At 39.5% G+C, this 22896-nt stretch overlaps 1 protein-coding gene across 4 annotated transcripts in view; it reads left to right on the top strand.

The window, feature by feature from the left end:
• Positions 1–14684, top strand: part of MKLN1 (muskelin 1) — a 97814-nt gene extending 83130 nt beyond the window's left edge. For all 4 annotated transcript variants that reach the window (XM_031609737.2, XM_031609736.2, XM_031609739.2 and 1 more), the window contains 4 exons: positions 1037–1176; positions 3240–3342; positions 11300–11354; positions 13142–14684. In XM_031609737.2, the coding sequence (XP_031465597.1) occupies positions 1037–1176; positions 3240–3342; positions 11300–11354; positions 13142–13263 (420 nt within the window). In that variant the 3' untranslated portion in view covers positions 13264–14684. The remainder of the gene's footprint in view (positions 1–1036; positions 1177–3239; positions 3343–11299; positions 11355–13141) is intronic.
• Positions 14685–22896: the final 8212 nt, after the last annotated feature.

The following is a 22896-nucleotide window of genomic DNA, read 5'->3' as shown; positions in this document are numbered from 1 at the left end:
AACATGATCAGTCACAGCAGTGGATGTGACATCTGGTACCAAATAAGATTTGTTTTTTCTTTTTCAGCTATTCCACTGTTCTTAGCATTACAATTTTTCTCAACTCTTAACATTATACTTATGTCTTTTTATTTTAATTCTTCCTTTGTGCCCAGGCAGTGCATCAAACACCTTGCAGCTAGACTGTTGTATACAGGTGAAATAAGTCTGCCCTTCCAAAGACAATGGAAATAAATTTGTCTTTCACAGAAAAATAAGGTCTTGGGAGCTTTCATAACATGTAGGAAACACAGGTCGGTTGTGTCATCTCCCAAGATTGTGCTGGACTGGGCTAGTTGTCACTTCATTTTGAGCATCTTTAGGACTTTCCCCCATTCCCTCTTCCAGGGGTGTCTGGAGAACACCATGGTCTTCTCTGACTCAAGGAGAAGACTACTTACCTGAGTTGTACTGCCTTCAGCACTGCATCTTCATCAACGGTGCTTTGACTAGAGTTAAGAATATTAGTCCAGAAAGTTCATTTTTCTGAGTCTTTCTTACGAACATAGCTATTTCTTATTTGAAGAGAGAGTCTGGTTGCTGGAGTAATCTCGATTTTATATATATATATATAAGTCTGCTTGACCTAAATAGAGAGAGGCCATAGTTGAGGTACCTTAATTTTTCCTTGTCTTGTGATGGGGATAATTTGGTGTCTTTGAGGACAAGATTTGAAAAGAAGCTTGTAATCCATCAGTTTGAATATTGTTTGCTCTAATTTGAACAGAGCAACAAGAGTTGGATGAGATCCTCTTCTGCTCGTATTATCTACCTGAAGATTTATCATGCTTCTAAGTTTTTCCTAAAGAAAGAGGTTGCCTGGTCTGTGGATGTCTTATCTGAAATTTTAAGTGCTTTAAGAAAACCTCATTTTCTAAGGGATAAAGTAGGGATAATAAAGCTCATAATAAGTTGGAGCAGCTTGTCCAAAAAAGAGAGAGAGTCATTGTCTAATGAATATATGTAAACAGTTAAACTTCTTGATCTTCATCTATAGGTTCATTATTTATTTGGAGGAAATCCTGGCAAGTCCTGCTCTCCAAAGATGAGATTAGATGATTTCTGGTCTCTGAAGCTCTGTCGACCTTCAAAGGAATACCTGCTAAGACACTGCAAATACCTCATAAGGAAGCACAGGTATAGAAACAAAAGATGTTCTGCAATTTTCTTTTCAAAAATCTCTTTTAGTATCTTTAAAAATCTCTCTATCCTGTTAATAGTTGTTTCACTTCACTGATTATATGGCGATTTGCAAATTTCCTGTTTATTTATAGTTAAGAAAAAATAGTTCAATATTAAAAGCTGTTGGGCAAATCTAAATGACAAAATTGTAATTATTTGCTTCACTCTGGTTTTATGATGTTATTCTGAAGCTAAAATAAGTCTTGACTATCGTGTGGGGATTTGTGGAGAATTTTTAGATTTCTTCTTCACTCTGCTTCTCATCAACATGTGTACTGTCACCTCCCAAGGAAATAGAGTATTTTTTTAAAGCAGTGTGCTAGGAGATAGTGACAGCTCACAAGGATGTTAATGAAGTCTGGGGGCTGAATTCCTTTGCACATCTGAGACTTGTCTGTAGTGAGGTCATCAGTGTTTCTCTTTCAGAATCGCTTGAAAGATCTTGCTTATGGGGAATTCATCTGCACTACGATACTTGCACTCTGGATGTTTCAGACCTACCTTATATTTGCTACTTAAGGAAGCAGCTTTTCAAAATCAAGCTCATGCTGTTGCCTTAAGCAATAAATTGTAACAGTTAAAGAGTCTTTCAAGGTTCAGCAAATTATTTGAAGGCAATAGATATATCTTCTTTCTGCATTCTTGATGAGAATACTTTGGTTCTGCCAAAAGTTGGAGGTCAAGGGTCAGTTTTTACTTTTTTTTTTAACTTCTGAGGTAGCAAGCAAATTGCTGTAGTAGACTTTCTGGGTGAGGCCTTTTGCAGGTTAGCAATGCAATATTTGTGAATCCCTACAAGTACAAATCAAAATCTTGCCAGTAATCTGGGAGGTTTACTAACCGCTGTGGTTGTATGCAAATACATCTGTACTGCCTCCAGAAACAACTCTGCGTTACATGTTTTCACTTGATTAAGTTGCACTAAAAGAAAACATTGCTACATATTGTCTGGCAGAAGCTTGGATTTTATGCACTGTGTTCCTGTTTCTTGGCATACATCAGGGAACCGAATGTACCAGCTAGGAACTGGTATGATGGCTGCTTTGCTGGAGTTCTCTGGACTGTGGCAGTATCATATAAGAGTATCTGTTTGACTGGTTGGAAGTAATAATGTTTAATTACCAAATTGTCATGTAAATCAGGTAACAGTCATAATCTTTCCTTTTTGGGACTTAAGTCCAGATCTTGAAATGAATTGAAAATTCAAGTTACAGATGTCCATTGCTACCAGTCAGATAGTTTGAAATCTATTCAGTGTGACTTACAAATAAAAGACCTTGTGTTCTTCTATGACATTTGATATATGACTGAGAACATAGTTTTTAAGGTTCTCGTCACTGTCATTTAGAATTATCTAAGCTATTTTCATGGAAAGACTTGATAACTGTGTATTAGTGATTTAGAAGGCAACAGCGTATAATACTGCGCTCAGCAGATAGATGGTAGGAGGAAAATAGGTAATTTTAAACCTCATCATTTCCAGACTTATTTACCCAATTCAGTACTCTAGGGAAGCAGCTCTCCTCATCGAGAGTGCTGAGCCCATAATCTTGTTCTGGCTGTATGTGTTTCTTCAGGAATTTGCAGCAGTTAATGTTTCCCCTTATTAAAAGAAAATGAGAAAATAATGGTGGTGATGCATGGCCAAATTTTACATTTATATGCTCTTTCCAAAGGTGGAATGTCAAGTCATTGAATCTGAGGATTTTTATTCCCATTGTTCCTTCTTTTGTTGTCTGGCAGAAGCAGGGAGCATTCTTCATCTTTCATTTTAGTCAGGCTTCCATTTGGCCAGGAATCTAAATATTCCTTACACCCCTCCAAAAAAAACTATTTCTTCTGTTTCAGTCTGCCTTAACAGCACATACCCTAGTAAATGTGATGCTGAGCTGCCATTAATACTGTATTGTTTGGAAGTATTTGTCTAAAAGTTTTGTAGGCTTTGCTCTATGTAGAAATAGCTGTATTTAGTCCTGAAGAATGTATTTGCACTTAAGTTTTCTATCTCTTCTTTGCAGGTTTGAAGAAAAAGCTCAGACTGATCCTCTTAGTGCACTGAAGTACCTACAGAATGATTTGTATGTAACTGTGGATCACTCAGACCCTGAGGAGACAAAAGAGGTAATGAACAATCTTTGTCTTAAGTATAAAGAAATATGTACTGTGCTTTCACATTCTAGCACAGATCTTAAGTTTCTTAAATTTTGTTTATATTCAGTTTGAAAAGCTCAACTGGAACATGATACTTCACTGTATTGTATTTTCTCCACACAAAAGATCATATTACTTTTGAAACAGGCATTGTACAACTATGTGTCCAGATAAAATAGGATTTCTGCTTATAATAGTGAAGACTAAGCCTTTGTTCTATTTCCAGCATACTCGTGTGTATTTTGGGAACTTTAATTGAAATGTAAACTCTCTGAAATGTCATGAGTCTGTGGTTGGTTGCATGGTGGAGGAGGAATAAAACCACCTATTCACTTTACATTTTGGCTTGTCAATATCAAATAGCTTGGGGGTAGAAAGAGCTTTCCTTCTACATCTTATGAATTGCTGGAAGCAGATTGCACATATACATTACTCGCTAACCTTAAAACTCCTATTTCTTCAGCATTTTGAATGTTATCTAGTAGACTTGTTCGTTGATTTGCTCTAGAAATTTGCTCCCATTTTCTATTTTGATTCCTTTACTGCAGTATGTGTCACTTTACAAAATGAATTAAAGAAATAGTGTGAAGTGTCAGATAAGTTTGGTTGACTTCACTCTCCTGTTCATGTCTACTTGGAACTTGTGGCAACCAGTTTCAATGTACAAGCATTGGTTAGATGAAGAAGTGGAGTCCTCAGTTCTTACCCTCTTCATGCATTACTCACTGTGGAAATAATTTGACAGTTCCTTTCATAAAATTGAAGTAGGAGAGTGGACTCTTGTTGCTCATTGCCGAGTCTCTGAATAAAGCCACTTAATCTGGTTTCAACTCATTACTTTGTCTAAAGAAGTGATCTTTGTACAGGCACTGGTGTGGAATGACTTTGCATATGCATAGTATAAAAATGTAGAGTTAATAAAATGAAAAAATATGAACTACCATTGGAATCTCGGAACTGATCAAATTTAATTGTTATAAATTCTGGTTAGGCTTCATAAACTTCTGATCCAAATGAAATAAAATTGCTGTACCTATAAGTTTTCTGTTAGATGATTTCTCGCTGAAACTGTCCCATATCAAGTACTTTCATAGATTTTTAAATCTATTTCTAGCAAAGGAAAGACAAAGAACAAATAGTCCTCATTTTCCTTAGCTAGAAAAGGAGATAATTCCCATATTTCATGAGGGCTCTGCCAATTATGCCTATTTTAAATATGATAGCACTTTTATTATTTGAATCTGTAATAACTAATAACATGAAATGACAATTCCATTGCTTGCTTTTCAAGTTCTCTGCCATCTCTCTCTGCAGGACGTGAAATTGTCCTGTGCTCTTTACTTTCCCTTTCTGTCTGTGGCATATCTGTGTTCTAGAAGCCTCATCATGTCTGTGAAAGCCATGTGTGTGTTTGGCCAACTTCTCCTAAAGAGATCTTGTATCTGCTGGCTGGGTGTGCCTTTTTATTGCCTGAAGAGAATGTGTTGTGGTATGATCAGTGAGCATCTTTCCTTCTAGTTCATGCAGGTATCTGTCACCAGCAGGCTGTATGTTGCATACATGTAAAAATAAGGAATCTTTTAATAATCTTATATTCTCATTTCAGTGTGTAGTACTGAATTTGTCCACTCTGTAAGAATGAAGAATTTGCCTAAATGCACGGACTCCTGAGGTTCTGGGGAAAAGTAGTAGCTGTATCTTGCAGAGTATAGTTAGAATAAAAAGTTTAAATAATAATAAAGGTTTGACAGAGCATGCTAGTATTCTGCTCATTAATGATCATAGAATCATAAAATAACTTGAGTTGGAAGGGACCTTAAAGAATCATCAGATTCCAGCTCGCTGCTGTCACGGTTGCCAGCTGCTAGATGAGCTGTACTGGACCAAATCGCACAGAGTCCCATCCAACCTGGCCTTAAACACATCCAGGGATGGGGAATCCATAACCTCTCAGGGCAAGCTGTTCCAGCACCTCATCACTCTCACTGAAAATCTTTCCCCTGACATCTCATCTGAATCATTCCTCCTTTAGCTTAAAACTGTTCTCCCTTGTCCTATCACTATACCTGTGTAAAAAGTTGTTCTCCTTCCTGCTTTTAATCTCCCTTTAAATACTGGAAAGCCGTAATGAGATCTTCTGACAGTCTTCTCTTCTAAGCATATAAGCTCAAGTAGAACAAGCCAAATAAGTGAATATATGTTGAACCCTTTCCTTTCTCTGCAGGCCTAATGCCTGATCCAAGCAGGATTCAATAGCTGTCATGTAGGTCTGCCAAATCAGTGCGTATCATTCAGCAGAATGAAAGCTTTGATTCCTGTGGTATCTGAAAATTATTTAACAAATTCCAGGAAAAAAATTAAACAATTTTTTTTTTTGGTTGTTTTGCAAATTTTGCTGGTCACAAAACTTTACTTTGTAAAGCTTTTTACACTGGAACATATCTGCTGGGTCAGAGGCTTAGAGCCAGCCACAGCACTGGTAGTAACTGGGTGTATTTCCAGTTGACGTCAATTTACCTTCCGGTTATCACATCGAGTTGGCTTTTTGCTCTGGCGTTACATCTTCAAATAGCTCTTGTGCTTTCCAGAGGACTGACGCAGGCTTTTTGGATTCCATATCAAATTGCAAGCAGCAATTTGATTGTTTATTTCAGCACAGACACCTACGTACTCTGTCTTTATTTGTAGTTGAGATAGTCTTAATATTGAGAGCTGTGTATCTGATTGGTTTGTTCTATGAGGACTACAACCAGTGAACACTGTAAGGCTTCTAAGTATGGCAAATTTTAAAGAAATTAGTTTCCCTTTTACGTGTTGTTCTCCTTCTCTATAGTACTTCTCTTAATTTTGGAAAGGACCAAAATGAGTTTATCCTTGACTTTGTTACAGTTTTATAGACTGGTATGATATTACAAGCAGAATTTTACTTCAGGGTAAAGCTTACTTGTCTTATAATAGAAGTGATTTTTTCAAACTTAGTTAGGCAAGTCTCTTCAGCTGTTTTGAGTTAAATGCCAAAGAAAATAAACAGGCTGTTCTCAAAATTTACTTTGGCATTAGTAACCAATTTTGTTTAAAGTAGCATGAATGATTGACAGTAGGAACATACCTCAGATTTTCCTTCCTTTGTTGTGAATTTTAGCAATGTTCACGGGATGATAATTTTACTTCCTTTTTTTTAATTACTACGCTGTGAAACTGTAGATGCCTGCTAGCAGGTAGGTATATCATAGGTGCTTATTGTAATAGCCACAAGCTGTATGTCAACTATATTTCTGCTGTTGCCTGCAATTGCGGATCTAGTTCTCTTTAACTGTGTTTCTGCTTGAAATCACTTAAACCTCTTCAGTTCAGCATTTTCAGATCAGTGAATCTTTTCTGTTTACTGGCTGTGACACTGTGTGCAAGGAGAGTAAATTTCCAGAGCACGTGGAAGTCTGTCTGTGCATCCGGGCTCATTAGGAGATGAAAGTTAGATAAAAGACTGACACTGGCAGTTCTTGACATTGGAAAAAAAAAAATCTGCCAGAATGAATGTTCTATTTCATATACAAATAGATGTGCATTTGGTGATAATTTTTTTCCTAAATAGAAGCTTTTTTCCTAATTTAAGCTTTAAAGTCATAAGGGTGATTGAAACTGGAATTTCAAATGAATTCCAAGTGTTTTACTTGTATATATCATGAAAAAATAGATGCTACTAAAGCATAAAAACATCAGAGAACACAGCCTTGTGTGTGATCAGCTGAACACTGTAGTGATCAAACCCAAAACATTACTTGCAGTCTGTAGAAGAAATGAAGAGGCTACAAAAAAATGACCAGTGCTGCCCAAGTAGAACAAGACCGTTTTTGACAATGAGACTGAGACTTGCCTAGTGTGAAGAAGCAACTTAAGCTTGTTCCCATGCTTGCCAAAACATAGGTACGAAGTGCAAGTAAAAGCTGAAATCCATTCTTCTTGGACTGTGGGAGAAAACGAACAAGAACCTGGAGGCCAAGTTGAGGCCCCTGTTCAAGGCTGCTTTATACTTTCCATTCTTGAGACATTTTCTTTAAAAAAAAAATTGCCAGATAAAAGCCAGCAGAGCCCAAAAGTATTGTTTAAGTCTGCATTTGAGTGAAATTTCTGGGAAAATTTAAGCCCAAATAGGAAAAATAGTTCTAGGAAGGAGCTAAGAAAAGCACGCTTCTGTTCTTCATGTCCTGCTGTGATTCTTTGTAAAGCCTCAGGCTCTGAGTGCTGCAGGAGCAGAGGTTTTGGAGCCAAGGAGTCTTTGAAATAAGTGTTCAACCCTCCCAGACTTCAGCTTGTGACAGCTCCATCCTCAAACAGTGTAGGCCTCTTGTTTCTTCTTTGTGCCTTCACTATGAGGCGCCATCCCAACAGAATCGGTCAAAGCTGAGAAACTGCTTTGTGCTGTGATCTGAGCACTCGGTGTGCCGACCTTCTGGAGGAGGAATTATATCTAACTTGTACAGCCCCTTGAGTATCCCAGACAGAATTACTGATCTTCCCTTTGCGCAGACAGCAGAGATGTGCAGCAAATACATTAAAACCTTTATGGGTTGTCACACAGTGGAATTGGTTTTTTGCTTTAGGTAGAAACCTAGGTGAAATATGTAAAACTGATTAAAGAATGGTAATACTGGAAACATGAAGTTGGAAAATACTGGAATTAATATTAATTATTTAGTCTTAATTAGGCTTTTCTCTGAAAGTGGTTGTGGAACCTTATGTTAGTTGTCTTATATCCCTGTCTCTGAGAAACCCTTGCATTAGTTTAGAAGGAGGATTGGATCTGTGAGAGAGAACTTAATTGCGTAATGAAGTAAACTGTTGTCTTTTGTATGGAGGCTTAATTTGGAATAGATGAAGCCAACATGGTGAAGGGATTGTCAGAAAAAAATGGGTGGTGGCATGATTAAAGCAGTTGGATGCTTCTGTTGGATAATTGAGTTTTGGTCCTGCCTCTGTAATGTATTTGCTATGTGACGTTAAGCAAATCACTTTTCCTAGATGGTCATTAATTGGCTCTTTCATTTTGGTACTGGATGGGAGAGATCTGATATGTGGTCTGTTGAGGGCTTTGCTCTTTCTAGCTATAAATGAATTCAGTAGAAGCTGCTTAAAGCAAAATGTTTTTGGGAAAGAAAAAAAAAGATGATAATTTCATACTGGGGACCCAGAATGAAGCCAAATATGAAATACTATCTGATAGGATATCAATTAACAGAAAAACTCATGCAGAAATTATTTTTTTTATAGTGTGTTCAGAAGTATATGAGAAAAAAAAGTTGCATTGGATATATGCTATGAATGGTGTGTAAGAGACATGGTCTTCACTTAGCAGTAGCAATCTTATGCATTGGGGAAAAAAATGGGGGTCTTTTAGGAGAACATTGTATAGTTGGTATTTTAATGCAAATGTGGTGTGCCAGCATAAAGCTTCAGTGCTGTCCATAATTGATGTTGATAACACACCTGCTTGACTTTTCTTTCAAAAAGAAGTGCTTTTTAAATGTGAAATGACGCATACAGTATCATTTTAAAGCAAAAGTAAACACAGCTCTCAAGGTTAACTCTACTGCAGTGGCATCAGTGAAAGAGAAAAGATACTCCTTTCCCCAGAGGCTAGAAAAGAACTCATAGCAGCAGATATTCATCACTCAGAGTGCGTAAAGAGTAGAATACTTGGCGAAGGGTCTTTTCAACTGATTTTTGGTCTCAGTTCAGCAGGTTACTACCTGGATTGTGTTATTTGATCTCTAGGAACTGAGTACCTGAAGCCCAGCCCCAGCTGGGGTTTACTTCTCTTTCTGGCTGGGTGGCTGTGGTCACTGGGAGAGGAGGGGGAATCCCTCAAAGCATGTGATGTCTGCATTGTCCCCACAGAGCTGGCTTAGTGTGTCACCAGGCAGCTTGGCAGCAGGCCAGTAAGGCACTTGTTTGCAAGAGGAAGATAGCACTTTGTATCACAAGCACAATGGATTTGGCCACTGGTTTTATTGGAACCTTTTGGAGCTATTTAAACTGGGCTTCTGCTTAAGGATGTTACTGGTGCAGGGCCAAGCAAGTCTTACAAGTTTTGATCGCAGTGAAGTACATGAGTAGCAATGCAGTCCCTTTTGATTCTGTGTAATCAGACCTCTCACTGAGGGTATTTGATCAACTTCATCCCCCCTATTCTACAATTTGTCAATTCTGTATCTTCCCAACTTGTTCTTAAATGCCTCTCTTAATCTCTTCCTGTGATAGCCTCCATAAAAATTTACAAGTTTAGTCTGACACACTGCAGCATGTCTGCTTTTATCTTGATGGCAGATTGAATTTTGCTGAAGGTTTTTTTTGTTCTTGCACTTAGTTGTAGGTTTACCTTTTCGTAAATGCCTTTTACATTTGCGACTCATTGCTCTTTCATCCTTGGGCATTCCTCTGTGGAGACTGTGCAACCCTGACTCTTTAAACTGTATTGACAGAGCTTGATTTTTAAACCACTTGATTTTTCTAGCACTTTCCCAATATGCTGCTAATTGATACAAGGTGTTCAGAGTTTGTTGCCATGTTGTAAATGAGAATTTACAAGCCTTGGAACAGTGGGAGTACTTGATTTACTTGAAGACCTGACTCCTTTTCATTCGTTTTCTGCTGTATTTGTTATTTTTGCAATAGGCTGACAGTGATCTATTACAGCTTGCAAATGTATTTTTGCAGTTCTGTTTTGTATGACTGATTATTCTAGGTTTGTTGATTTGCACTTGACCCTAGTGCATTGCATCTTGAGCCATCGTTATAGCCTGGATGAAACAGAAAAACAGTCTGAAGCATGACTGCTTCCATGCTGGCAATATAAGCATGGCACGAGGTCTGTGGGCTGAATGAACGTGTCCTCTGCTTTCAGACCAGGCCCTGTTCCTCTTCTGTGATTCATGGTTCTGTTTTGATATCAAACCACTCATGACTACCTCCAGTAAAGTTACTTGGCCTATTTGTTATTCCCTGCTAGCTTAATCTCTGTGATTCCTCACTAATTTACCTTAAATATCATAGAAAAGCATTTGATGTCCAATGAAAGTCGAGATTAAAAAAAAATGAGTCCCATGTTCCATCCCTATGGCCTGCTGCCCTATTGTAGACGAAATCAGACTGATGTGATACATCTTATTGCTAAATCAACATTGATTGCTACTTGTCATCTACATTGTTCCCCTTTTTTATTTCTGAAATTAAACTGATCAGCATCTAATTTCTGGTGTTCTCCCCACTCCTTTCCTTTACATATTTTATGCTTCTTTCTTTGGGCTGTATCACCATACATAAAATAGACAGAGAGGAGACAAAACATTACAAGCCTTTAAGGATTGGCTAGTTTTTTGAAGATACATGACAAAGCACTGAGCTTTGCTTCAACATGAGGAACTGAAAACAGCAGCTGGGCGCAAAGGAAGCTAGTATTCACTGTCTATTGTTAAGAAGTTAGGGGAGAATATGAATGTGTTACTTAATCCACTTTTACTCTGGATTCTGATATTCCCAAGTATGGAACTTTTTTTAAAACTTTTTAAGCCTCAAACAAGCTTGTGATATGAGCTGTTCTTCAGAAAGGTTATCAAAATGTAAAGCTTTTGGTGTGTTAAAACAGTTCATGCTGCACTGTACCAGGTACCCTTTCACTGCTGGTCTAAGTCAGACCTCTACAAGAAAACATTTACCATGTGCTGCTAAGCTGTGTTGTTCATATGAGAGCACTGTCCACTGTTACTCACGTGCATGCAACAGTAGTTTTAAGGATTATGCAGAGAAAACCCAGCAACTCTACGGCCACTGTTTGTTGGTTGTTTTTGGTTTTTTTTGTTTGTTTGTTTGTTTTTTGCCAATGCAGTTAACAGCATTTTTTTTCTTTCTTCTTCCACCTTGTGTTTTCCAGTTTCAGCTTCTTGCCTCAGCATTATTTAAGTCTGGCTCGGATTTCACCACTCTTGGTGAGTATTGTGTATCAGAGGAATTGCATGAAGAATGTTCCCTCTCCTAAAGATCATTACTGTTAGTTTCTTCTGTATGCATTTTTTTTTTAAATATCATGCTCTTATGAGTATCGTGAGCCTTTTTCAGTTTGAAAATGCATAGGCATTTGAAAGAGTATAATGACCAGTGCCCAAAGCCTTGAGCCCATATTTAAAACATCTGTCACCAGTGCTTTTAAATCCATGCCTCTGGGGATCGTTTTGTGTCTCTTATTACATTTGATGCGTTACTGTTGCCCAAATAAACAGAAGTTTTGGTCAGGATCTTGTCATGTCACTTTGGAATCTCACAGCATGGCTACGTCTCTGTTTGCTGGGATAATTGCAATTCCTGGAGTAGTTTAGTTCATTGTGTTCTTTGCAAAATGAGTATTTTGGGCAGGATGTCAAGAGTGAAGAAAGCAGTGGCATGTAAGTCTGAAAACAGGAGCTCTGAGCCAAAGCCATTAATTTGTTTTGCTATTCTATCCAGTTAACTGCTTTAAACAGTTCAGATATTAATCCTGGGCAGGCTATAGGAAGACTATTGGCATAATTTGCATTCTTGTAACTGTGTTGCCAGCCAGCTGCTGGGCTCCAGCTAGGAGCAGGGATTGCTTCAATTTTGACAAACCATGTAAATCCCTATGGAAGAAATTGAGGGAAGGAAAAGGCCTGCATTATCTGCCCTGCTGGATGAAGAAGCATTGCTGACTTTGGGGAGTGCTACCTAGTTCATGCTGTTGTTTAAAATGTTTTTTTAAGGGAAGTAAATGCTAGTTTTCAGAGGAGTGTTTTGATTTTGTTTTTCCCCTTTCCTAGTTCTCAGTAATCTGAAAGATGATTTAGTTTTTCCCACATTAACACCACTGCGTTCTACAATACAGTGCTGTATTCAGAGATTGTCTTTAAAGATTGGAGGATACATGCATCAAGTGGTGCTGCTAAAATAAAACAACAACCAACCCCCCTTGGTTTGATTAACTTGGTTGACTTTGATTAACTGAAAAGTGAATTAAAAAGCATTCCTTCGAGATACCAGTGGTTTAAGTAGTACAAAGCAGAGGAAATTGTTGTATGCCCACTCTATTGTTCTTGCTGTTGATGGTTTAAGTATGAGGATTTGGATAAACAATGCTGCTGTGGTAGACTAAACCCTCCCCTGTCAGGAGGAGGCACTTCACAAAATGATTTTGCAGAGACCTTGTGCCAAGATGCAGGCTGCGTCCGCAGTGCAGCCCAGCAATTAAACAGCAGCTCTTAACTCGGGACTCCAACCATCAGTAGAGCTTGTCTCAAGAAAAACTATGGGCAGTGTGAGTACCAGTTCTGGCTAAGGCAGTCATGAGATAATGAGGAGGGCCTGAGGACAGAAGAAATGAGGCACCAAATAAAAATAGCTACATGAATCTTATTTTCTGGGACATCAGAGCAGTTCCCTGAGGACTTTTGCTTCCTTGGTTTCTTCAGGACTGTCCACAAACTTGACAGCCAGTTTGCCTACTACTTTTTATGGTGTTTTGATTTCAGTGCTGGCTTGGGATGACATGAACTCGATGTGCTTACACGCATACAGTAGTGGGATGAGAAGCTGGCAGCTTTATTAGTACGATGCTATAGATGTTAACTGGGCTGTAGTCAGGGACAAAAATGTGGCAGATAATTAACTTCCATTTAGAATGGAAAGCTGGTGTATTCCACAGCTAAACTGAGCATTTAAAGTAGTAAGCACTGACTTGCTTTCCTTTTTTTTTTTCCTCCCCCAGGATTTTCAGATGTTGATCACACTTATGCGCAGAGAACTCAGCTGTTTGACACATTAGTCAACTTCTTTCCGGACAACATGACCCCTCCTAAAGGCAACCTGGTAGACCTCATCACGCTGTAACAGAGCGATCACTGGACATGTGGAAGAGGGGAAAAGCATCCATTTTCAGTATTTTAATTTTTTTTTACTGCATCGATTGACTGCTGGGATGAATATGGTAACCCCTAGCTGTTTGAAAGGGGTTTTATACTTGTATGGTGAATCCCTGAAGCTTTTCTCTTGGAGTAGGTTAATAAAAATGTAACTGACATACTTCTGACTAAATATATATATATTTTTTCTGACATTGAATTTTGAGTTAGCAAATGTAAGGAGAAAAGAGAGGGGAGGAAAAGAAAATAAAACCCTATCGTGCAGTGATCACTTTTCCCTCTAGAAGAAAATTGAGATTCGTGGGCTGTCTGGAATTAAAGATGATGGGTTTTATTTTGGATTTCATGGGAAAGGGGGTGGTGGTTCTTTACTCATTTGTAGCTAGTCATGATATATTACTTTGTCCTACAAGTCCATCCTCAGCAGCTGAATAACTTGGCAGCAAGACACTGGCGTGTGTTGAGGTAATAGTAATATATGTGTCTTGAGTCTTGTAATCGCAGGGTGTCATGTGAAGGGAGCATGTGTTACAAATTGTCTGTCTTCTTCGAGAACCTGGCTGGCAGCAGTGTCTGATTGCATTTGATATCTAGTCTAAACCTAAATGCCTAACTTCCGTTCTCTGGAGCTTTCCATTTAGACCTGACAGTCATGGGGGAGCCTCGGAGAAACTGTCAGAAAACGGGAGTGCAGGGGTTGTCTGCACAGGCTCCTTTTCAGGGATCGCTCTGTTTCCAGTGCCATGCTCTCCTGATGAAAAACTCTGCAGGTCCTCACAGCGCTCTGCAGAACTGGGTCTTCCACTCACACACCCAACCTCTGCAACCTGACTCCAGGTTGGGTGTAGGATTTCCGAAGCAGATTGTCTTCGTTTACATACACCTATGCTTCTGTGTGCATTTGTCAGTGTGTAAATGTAAAGAGGTTTGCTCCAAACAGCTTGTCTTCTGTTTGTGTAGTGCAGTTTCTTTACTTTTAAATGCATTTTATACCTTGCTCTGAATGTGAAGGAGGCCTTTTTAGCATAAACTTCTTTAAAAAGCAAGCTGATGCATATGAATAGAAAATATACTCTTCTTTGCTGAAAGCCTTCTTTATAAATAAGGTAAGGCTTGGTGCTGCACTATAAAGTGGAATGAAGGATACTCATACCGAGCATTAGCAGCTTTTTGCGTTCAGTGTCAGTAAGCATTCAATACAAAACTGGCTGTTGTAAATCGTATATGCAACTGCAAAGCTTTATGTCCAGAAATGTTCGTGCCAGTAGGGTACCATTGCTGCACTCACTACGGCTACACAGCTCCTGTTGAACTCGATGGAAGTCCTGTGTGTGTGCAAAGATGATTTGAACTCTTGAAATAAAGAGTTAGTGAAGTGTCTTTTTCAGAGCTTGAGTGTCTGCTTGCTTTGATTGCATTGTGTTGCCTCTTTAATCATGTTCTTTGTTCAACTTCCGTAGTTCTGATATGTTAGAAATAAATTTTAAACCTCCATACTAGTGATTAATCACCCAGAAAGGAACAATGTGTTAGAGGTTGGGCTTTGCTTTGTCTTCAGGGAGGAGTATATAGATGCAGTGTTTTAAGTAACCCGTAACTTTAGACTGTTTAGAAATTGTATACTTTAGTGGTCAGCAAATCACATGTCTGTGGAAGAATACGCAGTGCAGTAAATGAAATTTGACGAAATTGTTTCTTTGAAACATGGTATTTTTTTTTTCCAGTGACATGGAAAGTTTTTAGGTGACTGCTAGGTTTTATGCTGTGTTTGCAGTCGCTTTGTTAACTAGTTAAAGTAGAGCTTATGCCATAAGATAGAGATAGTGGAGGTGCTAACCTGGGCAAGTTTTCCTAAGTGAGGCACTTCTTCCATTGAGATTGAACTGGACGCATCCCACACAACCAGCTAAAGTACTGCAACCCTGCAGTACTTTTCAGCCTCAGCATAATCGCAAACCCAAAACTAGATTGAGGAGCCGTGGTGAGTAGATGGTGGAAGTTCAGAAATGCTAAAGGCTGTGTGAACAATGTTGCTGCTAAGGTGGTTTGTATTACAGAAATTCAGTCAAAACTCACTGTCCTCAGAAGTACATGCAAATCCTGGCAGCCCAGCTCTCTTTCTGTAGCACAGAATAAATGAATTCCTTGTCTGAATTAGGCAAGCATTGTTTCTATAGGATGGACAAACGCAGCTAATGAGAGCACTTCAGGATGATCAAATATTGGTCTGCATTTATCCTGAGCCGATCGATTTCAGCTCATACAAGCACAGTTTGTGGATTCCAGCTGGTGATTAACCAGCAGAAACTATTTGCTCAGCTTCTGGGTATTTGTTGAGCAGCAGAGGCACCCTGTGGCCAGAGATGTTAATCCACAGTGAGGGCTTCTCATGGCTTTGCCTAGGGTATTTCCTTGTTCTGTGTGCTCCTACTAAGTGATTTCTTAGCATTGGTATATACTGCACTACTTTATTTTAAAAAACAATTAAAAATTCGGAATGGGGAAGTATGAAAAAAAAAAAAAAAAAGTTAAGGAGCAGGGAGAGTTTGTTGAACATAATTGCATGAAGATGTTCAAAATGCTGATGAGGTTCCAGGAAAGTGATAGATGTGATCATTACAGAGGTACTGATGTACAACGAGGAAAGAAAAGAGCCACCTGAAAATGCTTTGCAGCACAGTGCATGCAACATTTCAAGTGTAGAAGAGCTATGGGAGAGTTTTTCAAGCTTCCCCTGTACTGCTTGCAGGCTGTAGCAGAGGCCACTCACTCTGTAGCAAAGACACGCATATGCAAAGGCATAAATTTGCCTTTATCATAATGTGATTTTATGCAATGTTTATACAATCTTTGCATTACAGTAATTTATTTCTAAACTGTGTTAACCTGTAGCATTATTTTGTGGATCACCAAATTGTTGAAGTTATTCCTATGAAGTAATATGATTTCCTTGAGAAACAAAGCCCTTCAGGTTTGATTTTGGCCACTTAGATTAGGCAAAATTAATTGAGTTTGTTAATGCTTGTGTTATATAGCTCCTCATGGTGATCACAAGGCAGAAGTCCTTCAAATTTCTTCAACATGACTTCTGCAAGAGAGCGCTGATATCATAACATGACTTAATCACGTTTTCATGTGTCAAGTGGCAGAAGGACTTGCTTAGGTGGTGGTGTTACAAATGAAGAGAGGATAGCTGCCTCCTTGCCCTTCTCTAAGCCTTCCATTAATTAGCATTGCTCCTGGGGTGATCTGAAAGCTGTTGCAAAGTGGTCATTGAAATGAGCTGTAGTTTTTTCTCTCCTGGCTCTTTCAAAGATGATGTTTGTAATGTATAAGCATCCCTTCCTTTTGCTGAGTGTAATGAGGAAGGACAACTTTTGTGTCACAAAAGTTCTGTTTGCTCTTTCTCCTGGCACCATCCCATAGGTGTAGTTCACATAGTGATACTCAATCATGTGCATAAATGTCTGGGTTTTGGTTTTGCTTGCCCTGAATTGCTTTGGACACACACAGGCTTGCTCTAGCTCAAGGGTCAAGAGGGCTGATTTTTCTGAATAAGGGCATGACATTGCTAATTATTATTTGAAGTCCTGGTTGGAAAGATATTTCTCTCTCAAGTACTTGCCTTGTGCAATAGCAGCTAGGCTGGAATTAGGGAGCTTTCCTAAAGAACACACTGCAGCTTACCTCTAAGAAGTCTATACTAAAATAGGGATGGATAGGCTTAATTTAAATTGCTGAACTTTTTTGGTCGTGAATTATACTAACAGAATCGCAGAATGGCCCTAGTTGGAAGGGACCTAGCCTGAAAATTAAATGATGGAGAAGTGTTAGTAACTGACTTGCACCAACCTATTTGCAGGAATGCAGATTCCTTTCAGAGGTATGGGGGTAGTGACAAGAGGTCACAATAGTTTCATCTGTGTTTTTCTTTCATAAGCAGCCACAAGCGTCAGGGGCTCCGTTAGTTATTTCTTCTTCCAGAACAGACCCCTTCCAGGCATAGTGATTACCCTGGAAGAGTGTTTTCTGTGTGGTTTTGTGGAACAGCTGTTTTCTGAATCATTTTCCTGATGTGTGCAAATTTTTAGAAGGGAGTTTCCTTTGTCACAGTGCTGTAGACCAATCTTGCCCTGCTGTGAAAACTTGCACTTGTGAATGCTGCAGGCAGTAGCAATAAATTCAGAGCAGTACTCTGAAAAACTTGAATAATCTTTTTTTTTCCCTTTCCCTAAGTTTGCTTTTACTGTAATAAAAGACATATAACTGCACTTGTTTCGGATGCAGAAAGGTGGAGGTAGCAGTACAACAACTTTTCACTCGCTTGGTGCCTTCTGCTTTTTGGAATTGAGGACTTATTGTAGAGCTGTTGGACTTCAGTGCTCCTTCATCTCCGTACATGCAGTGATTCTGTTGATACAGTGCTGTGCTGCTTTTGAGGAAAATGACTAAAAGTATTACATATGTTTCCATCCAGAACCTTTGTATTTAGAAGTGGAAAAATGTCTTGTGAAGCATTGATCCCTGCTTTGTGTGCGCTTTGAATTTTAGCTTATCAGTTATGGTTGGCTCCGAGTTAAAGAATATTTGGCTGTTGTCAAGAGAAGCCCTGACAACAAAACTAATTCATGTGCTTCTCTGGAAGTTCTTGAGCTGTTTTATAGCTGCAGTTGTCACAGAAACAGAGGTAGGCCCACTATAAAACAATTAATTACACTGTTGTGATCAGGAGAAAGAACAGAACAAAGAACATAAGAAACAGAACAAAACATAAACAAACAAGCTTGGCCATACTTCTAAGTATGTGTGGAAATTTTGAGACGCCTTTTTGTGAAAGGAGGATTTAAGAACAGCTATGTGACTTGTTATTGGTACAGATTGACAGTAGTACATGAGCTGTAAATATTGTTGAAATGCAAATGTACTGTTAGTGTATCTAAATGCCTTTGGGTATGGTAGATAAGATCATGATATCCCATCATGGGAAAGGTTATGCTAGAAGTATTTAAGTTGTGGCAACAATTTCAAGGCAAAATCCCTGTTTTACTTAAAGGTTCCATTATAATGAGAACTTGAGTGGAAGAAATAAGTTTACTGTACTGAAAGCATTATAATAGTACATGGCTCAGTTCTTGGTTAAATTGATTCTACATGTTTTATTTGTAGGTAATGCATCTAAACCCAGCTTTGGCATGACTGGAGCCAGCTAGTTACTTGCTTGTTGCCATTTGAAAGTGAGAATCAGAAATCATGAGAAATCATCATGGTTGATGTCAGCAGGTATGCTTTTGGCATTCTGGCAGAGGTCAAAGAACTGGATGGATTTCTGGGTTATCCATAAATGCCTTGGTTTTATATGTAAACCTCTGCAGACAGTAGTGGTCGTGGGTTTGTATATGATGCCAGCTGTATGTCTTGAGTCTAGAGGTCTGCAAGGCAGCATCTACTGCAACATGAATTCTAAAGGTAACATTGCTGCTGTCTCCTTTACTTTCATGTGTTTGAACTCCATTTGTCAATGTGATGGACTCCACATTCTTGCTGTGACCCAAATTGTGCCCTGCTTCTGAACATTATAGCCACAGACTTGCAATATCTGTCAGTATATCACATTAGTACCTTGAAATCTGAATTTATACTTGGTAGAGACAAAGGTGTATGTTGTCTCAGCCTCCAGCTGTTTGCTGTAAGGCAGCTCAGCCTTTACTGATGACCTGGAAAGTGTAAGTATTTGTGTGCTGTCAGAAATTGGCACGTACAGCTCTAGCATAGCATTGCAGTTTGTTCCCGAAAAAATCGTGGTGAGTGAAGAGCTGAAGATAAGCTCTACCAGGTTAGGTTTTGGTTTTGCTACTACTCTGGAAGAAAAATATCTGAATCGCAATGTTTTCTCCTAGAACTGCTGTGATAAATCCTTTCCTCCTGTCTGAGCCTTGTTTATTTTGCATAGCAGCTGCAGTGTGATAGCTGTTTGACATAAGGAGAAGATGGTAGTAGCAAGTTCGTCTCAATAATTCTTCTAGGTTTCTAGCACTTGCTTCTGTAATCCCAAATCCCTAACCAGTGTAGACATACAGCAAGTAGTTGGTGTCTGATTTATTTCCATAGTGTAGGACAAAGGGACACGAGAAGTGGACTTGGGATGATGCTGTGATGATCATGTGAGCGTGTTTAGGATGTGATGCGTATTTCATGGCAAGACTTGACTCTTAAGTAGCTCAGCAAATTAGAGCAGACTTTCTTTATTCAGTCTGGATTCTCTGGTTCTGTTTCAAATAGTGGTGATGCAAGACCAGGTTCTTCTAGTCCTGGAGCTTCACCTTGGGCTTTGGCCCTCTCTGTCTGTCACAGTCATCATAAAAATGAACTCATGGGACAGATCATAAGGAAGATTTCCAGCCCTCTTTTCCAGTCTCTCCAACAATTGCAGAGAGGCCAATCAGGCTCGAACGAAAACACACTGAAAGTTTTGCAGCACAATCAGCTGTAGGTCTCACAGACTTAAAGATTGTTAGAACCTAAAAATGCCCCAAGCTTTCTAACAAAAGCTGCTGGTGGAATTGGGGGGATGTTAGCTTACTTTTTAATTAATATGATGGTGAGAAGGCTAGACCAAAATGTTGATTCCAGTGGTTACAGTTTTCTCAGCTTCCCAAAAGACCGGTGGATATGTTTTTCATCCCAACAATGAGAAAATAGTCTTTGAATATCCTGACTTGGTAACTAGCTGCTGAAGGATTGAATCATTGACATCGTTTTCACTAAATAGAAAAGTGCTGCAACGCATCAATGGAGTCTCTTCATTGAAGAAAACTGATTTTTTTTTTTTTTCTGAAGCCTTGAAAAATAAATCTCAACTCTTAGAAGAGGAAAGTGACTTTTATTGATATCTACTTCCTTAATCGCAAGTCAGAATTCACTGAAAATAGTCAAGTCTGAATATTGGCTGATCTTCATACCTCTGCATTACACCGCAGTAATATGCAGTAGTCAAGTTGAATGGCTTGGTTCCCTTCACCAAGCACTGTAGAGGTCTCCCATGTTGATAAGAATTCCTGTATTGATATGACTATTACATTTTTTTGACCATGGAGGACAGTTGTGTTTATTTTTCCCTCTTGTCTGCCATGGCAATTGGAAAGGCACTCTAACAGTGGAAGCCAAATATTTTCTTTCTTCCTCATTCCTAACCTCCCTCCCTCTCCCACCATTTGATGTTTTGATGTGCGAAACATTTCTCACTTCAGAAGCTGCAGTGCTGGGTTGTGGAAAACAAAACAAGCCCTAGTTATTAGGAGCTGTTGCTGTCTAACAAAGCTGTGTTTTCTGTGTTGTCTTCTAGTATGTCCTCCCCGCAGCAGGAAATGAGGGGATGCTGGGGAGACCTTCAGCCAGAGAAAAGAGCTTAATTGCACAAACATGTATGTTCTTGGGAGACTTGAGTCTTGGAGGTCCCAAACCTTGCATACAGCCTTGCCTAGGGGCAGAAAATGAAAGTCCTTTGGCTTATTCTTAGTTAATGGGAGACCACGTTCCAGTCTTGGTAGTTAAATCCATCTTGTATGTTTAGATATCGAGGTCAACATGCTGCATTTTAGAAGTATGAAGGAGTCTTGATAAACATGTTCCTGTTGAACTTTGTACTTTGAAAACACTGAAACGAACTACCTCTCTTAAATGCAATGATAGCATAGGAGTGTGGAGTTGGACACAGCTAAGCTGGCTGAGCTCACACCATCACCTGGTTGGGGTGCATTTTCAAGCTGTTTTGTTGGTTGGAGAAGAGCTTCTGCCTCTCATTAGCTCTATACAGTGTGGTGGTCTGTTTGTCTGGACTTTTGATGGTTGTTTCCTTGTCCTCTACGCTGTGTGGTCCCCCCAAAATGAATATCCTTATGTAGTGCTTGGATTTGTGAGCGTCAACTCCGTATCCAGAGTCTGACCTTTTTCTCTGTTTTGGCATCTGATCCAAAGCATTTGCATTCCTGCAGCAACCCCCCAGACTCTGCTGTCCCTCTGAATTCCCTTATTACTGCGGCTGTGGTCTTGGGCACCTGACCTCAGGAGAGCTGAACAGGAGTGCAGCCCTGGGCTTGCATGGAGCATCCATGAGAGAGAACACTGAACTGCATGCATCTTTCAGTGAGCAACTCAAATACTGGCTGGTCCTGCACTGAGCCCCCAAGATATGCATTTACCGTGGTGGTCACAGGCATCATTCCTGGACTGTGGTCATTCCCCATCCCTGCCTTTTCTTTACAGTTAAATGGATTATCTTTGTTCAGCCTGGAATGTTAATTTGCTTCCTAGGCATAAGTCATTTTCAATTATTTCTGGGTTGATCTGGAAGCCCTGTGCTGTACATAAGTGGATGAGTGATATGAGGAATACCTACAAATGTAGTTATGATGTATGTAATGTACATAAGGAGAGAATGTATTTTGTTCTTTTTTTTTTTTCTTAATAAAAAAGTATATGCTAGCAAGAGTGTACATTTCAGATCTGTTTAACATCACTTATTTCTGAGGATGGAAAAATTGTGAACACTTTGAGCGGTGCAGATACTCTCAAATTGATGGTGTGTTCTGTCTGGACAGCAGGCACTGTTCCTGCTGGGTGAGCCTGCCCTGTCCTCTGCACTGCAGAAAAGCTGAGAAAACATCCTGTTCTGTGAAAGCGATGATTAGCTGGATCTGTGCTCCATAAATCCACTGTGTGCTAGCACTTGCAAGAACTTCTACTGGGGAGGAGCACGGCACTAGAAAACAGACTGATGCGAATTGCTGACTTTCAGTACTTAAATCAAACCAAGTTCCTTTTTTTTTTTTTTTTTTTTTTTTTTGTCCTTGCATAAGTGGAAACATATTCCATCCAACCTGGAACAAAATGTTTTCTTTGGGTTGCAAGGAGGCAAATGGAAATGCTGCATTGCCCACATTGCTGCTGCTTTGCCACTTTGGCTGCTCGTGCATCTCTTGACCTCAGAGGACTGTGTGGGTTGCATGCTGCACATAGATCTGCACTGCAGTGGTTAGTACTGACTCTGCTAAAACTGAACAGCCAGAAGAATAGTTGAGAAAATGACAGTAACTTGTCATCTTTTTTCTGTAGCTGGAAATACCACCAGTTTGCTTCACTTGGAGCAGTGAATTTCTGCCCAATCCTCAGTTCAGACAGGGACAGTTCTTTATGGACAGCCTAGTTTTGCTTAGCCTGTGGCTGGAGCAGAGGGAATGGCACAGACTTGGCTAACTATGGCCTTGTAGAGTCTTTTAGAGACACTTACAAGCTTGCCCTCACCTCGATCAGCTTAGCATCCCACACCTATGGATATCCACTTGTTTAATTAAGGGAAGGTTTTCATCACAATCATACTTTCTTTAGCGTGGCAGAAACTCTTACAGGGCTGGGTATCTGAAGGTCTGGGCTGGCTTTTCTCCTTCCCTCCCCAAAAGTTTCACACGCTGTTGCCAACAGGACCATGCAATGCCTATGCTGGGTTTCCAACCAAGCTCAGGCATGGTTATGCATGTAGCTGGTTATGGCTCTTGAGCACAAGCTCTGCTTCCCCTCACAACACATCTTCCACTCAGCCAAGAAA

This window comes from Phasianus colchicus, chromosome 1 (genome assembly GCF_987193195.1).
Source record: "Phasianus colchicus chromosome 1, bPhaCol1.hap1.1, whole genome shotgun sequence".
Taxonomy (NCBI): Eukaryota; Metazoa; Chordata; class Aves; order Galliformes; family Phasianidae; genus Phasianus; species Phasianus colchicus.
This window is presented reverse-complemented; position numbering and strand designations above follow the sequence as displayed.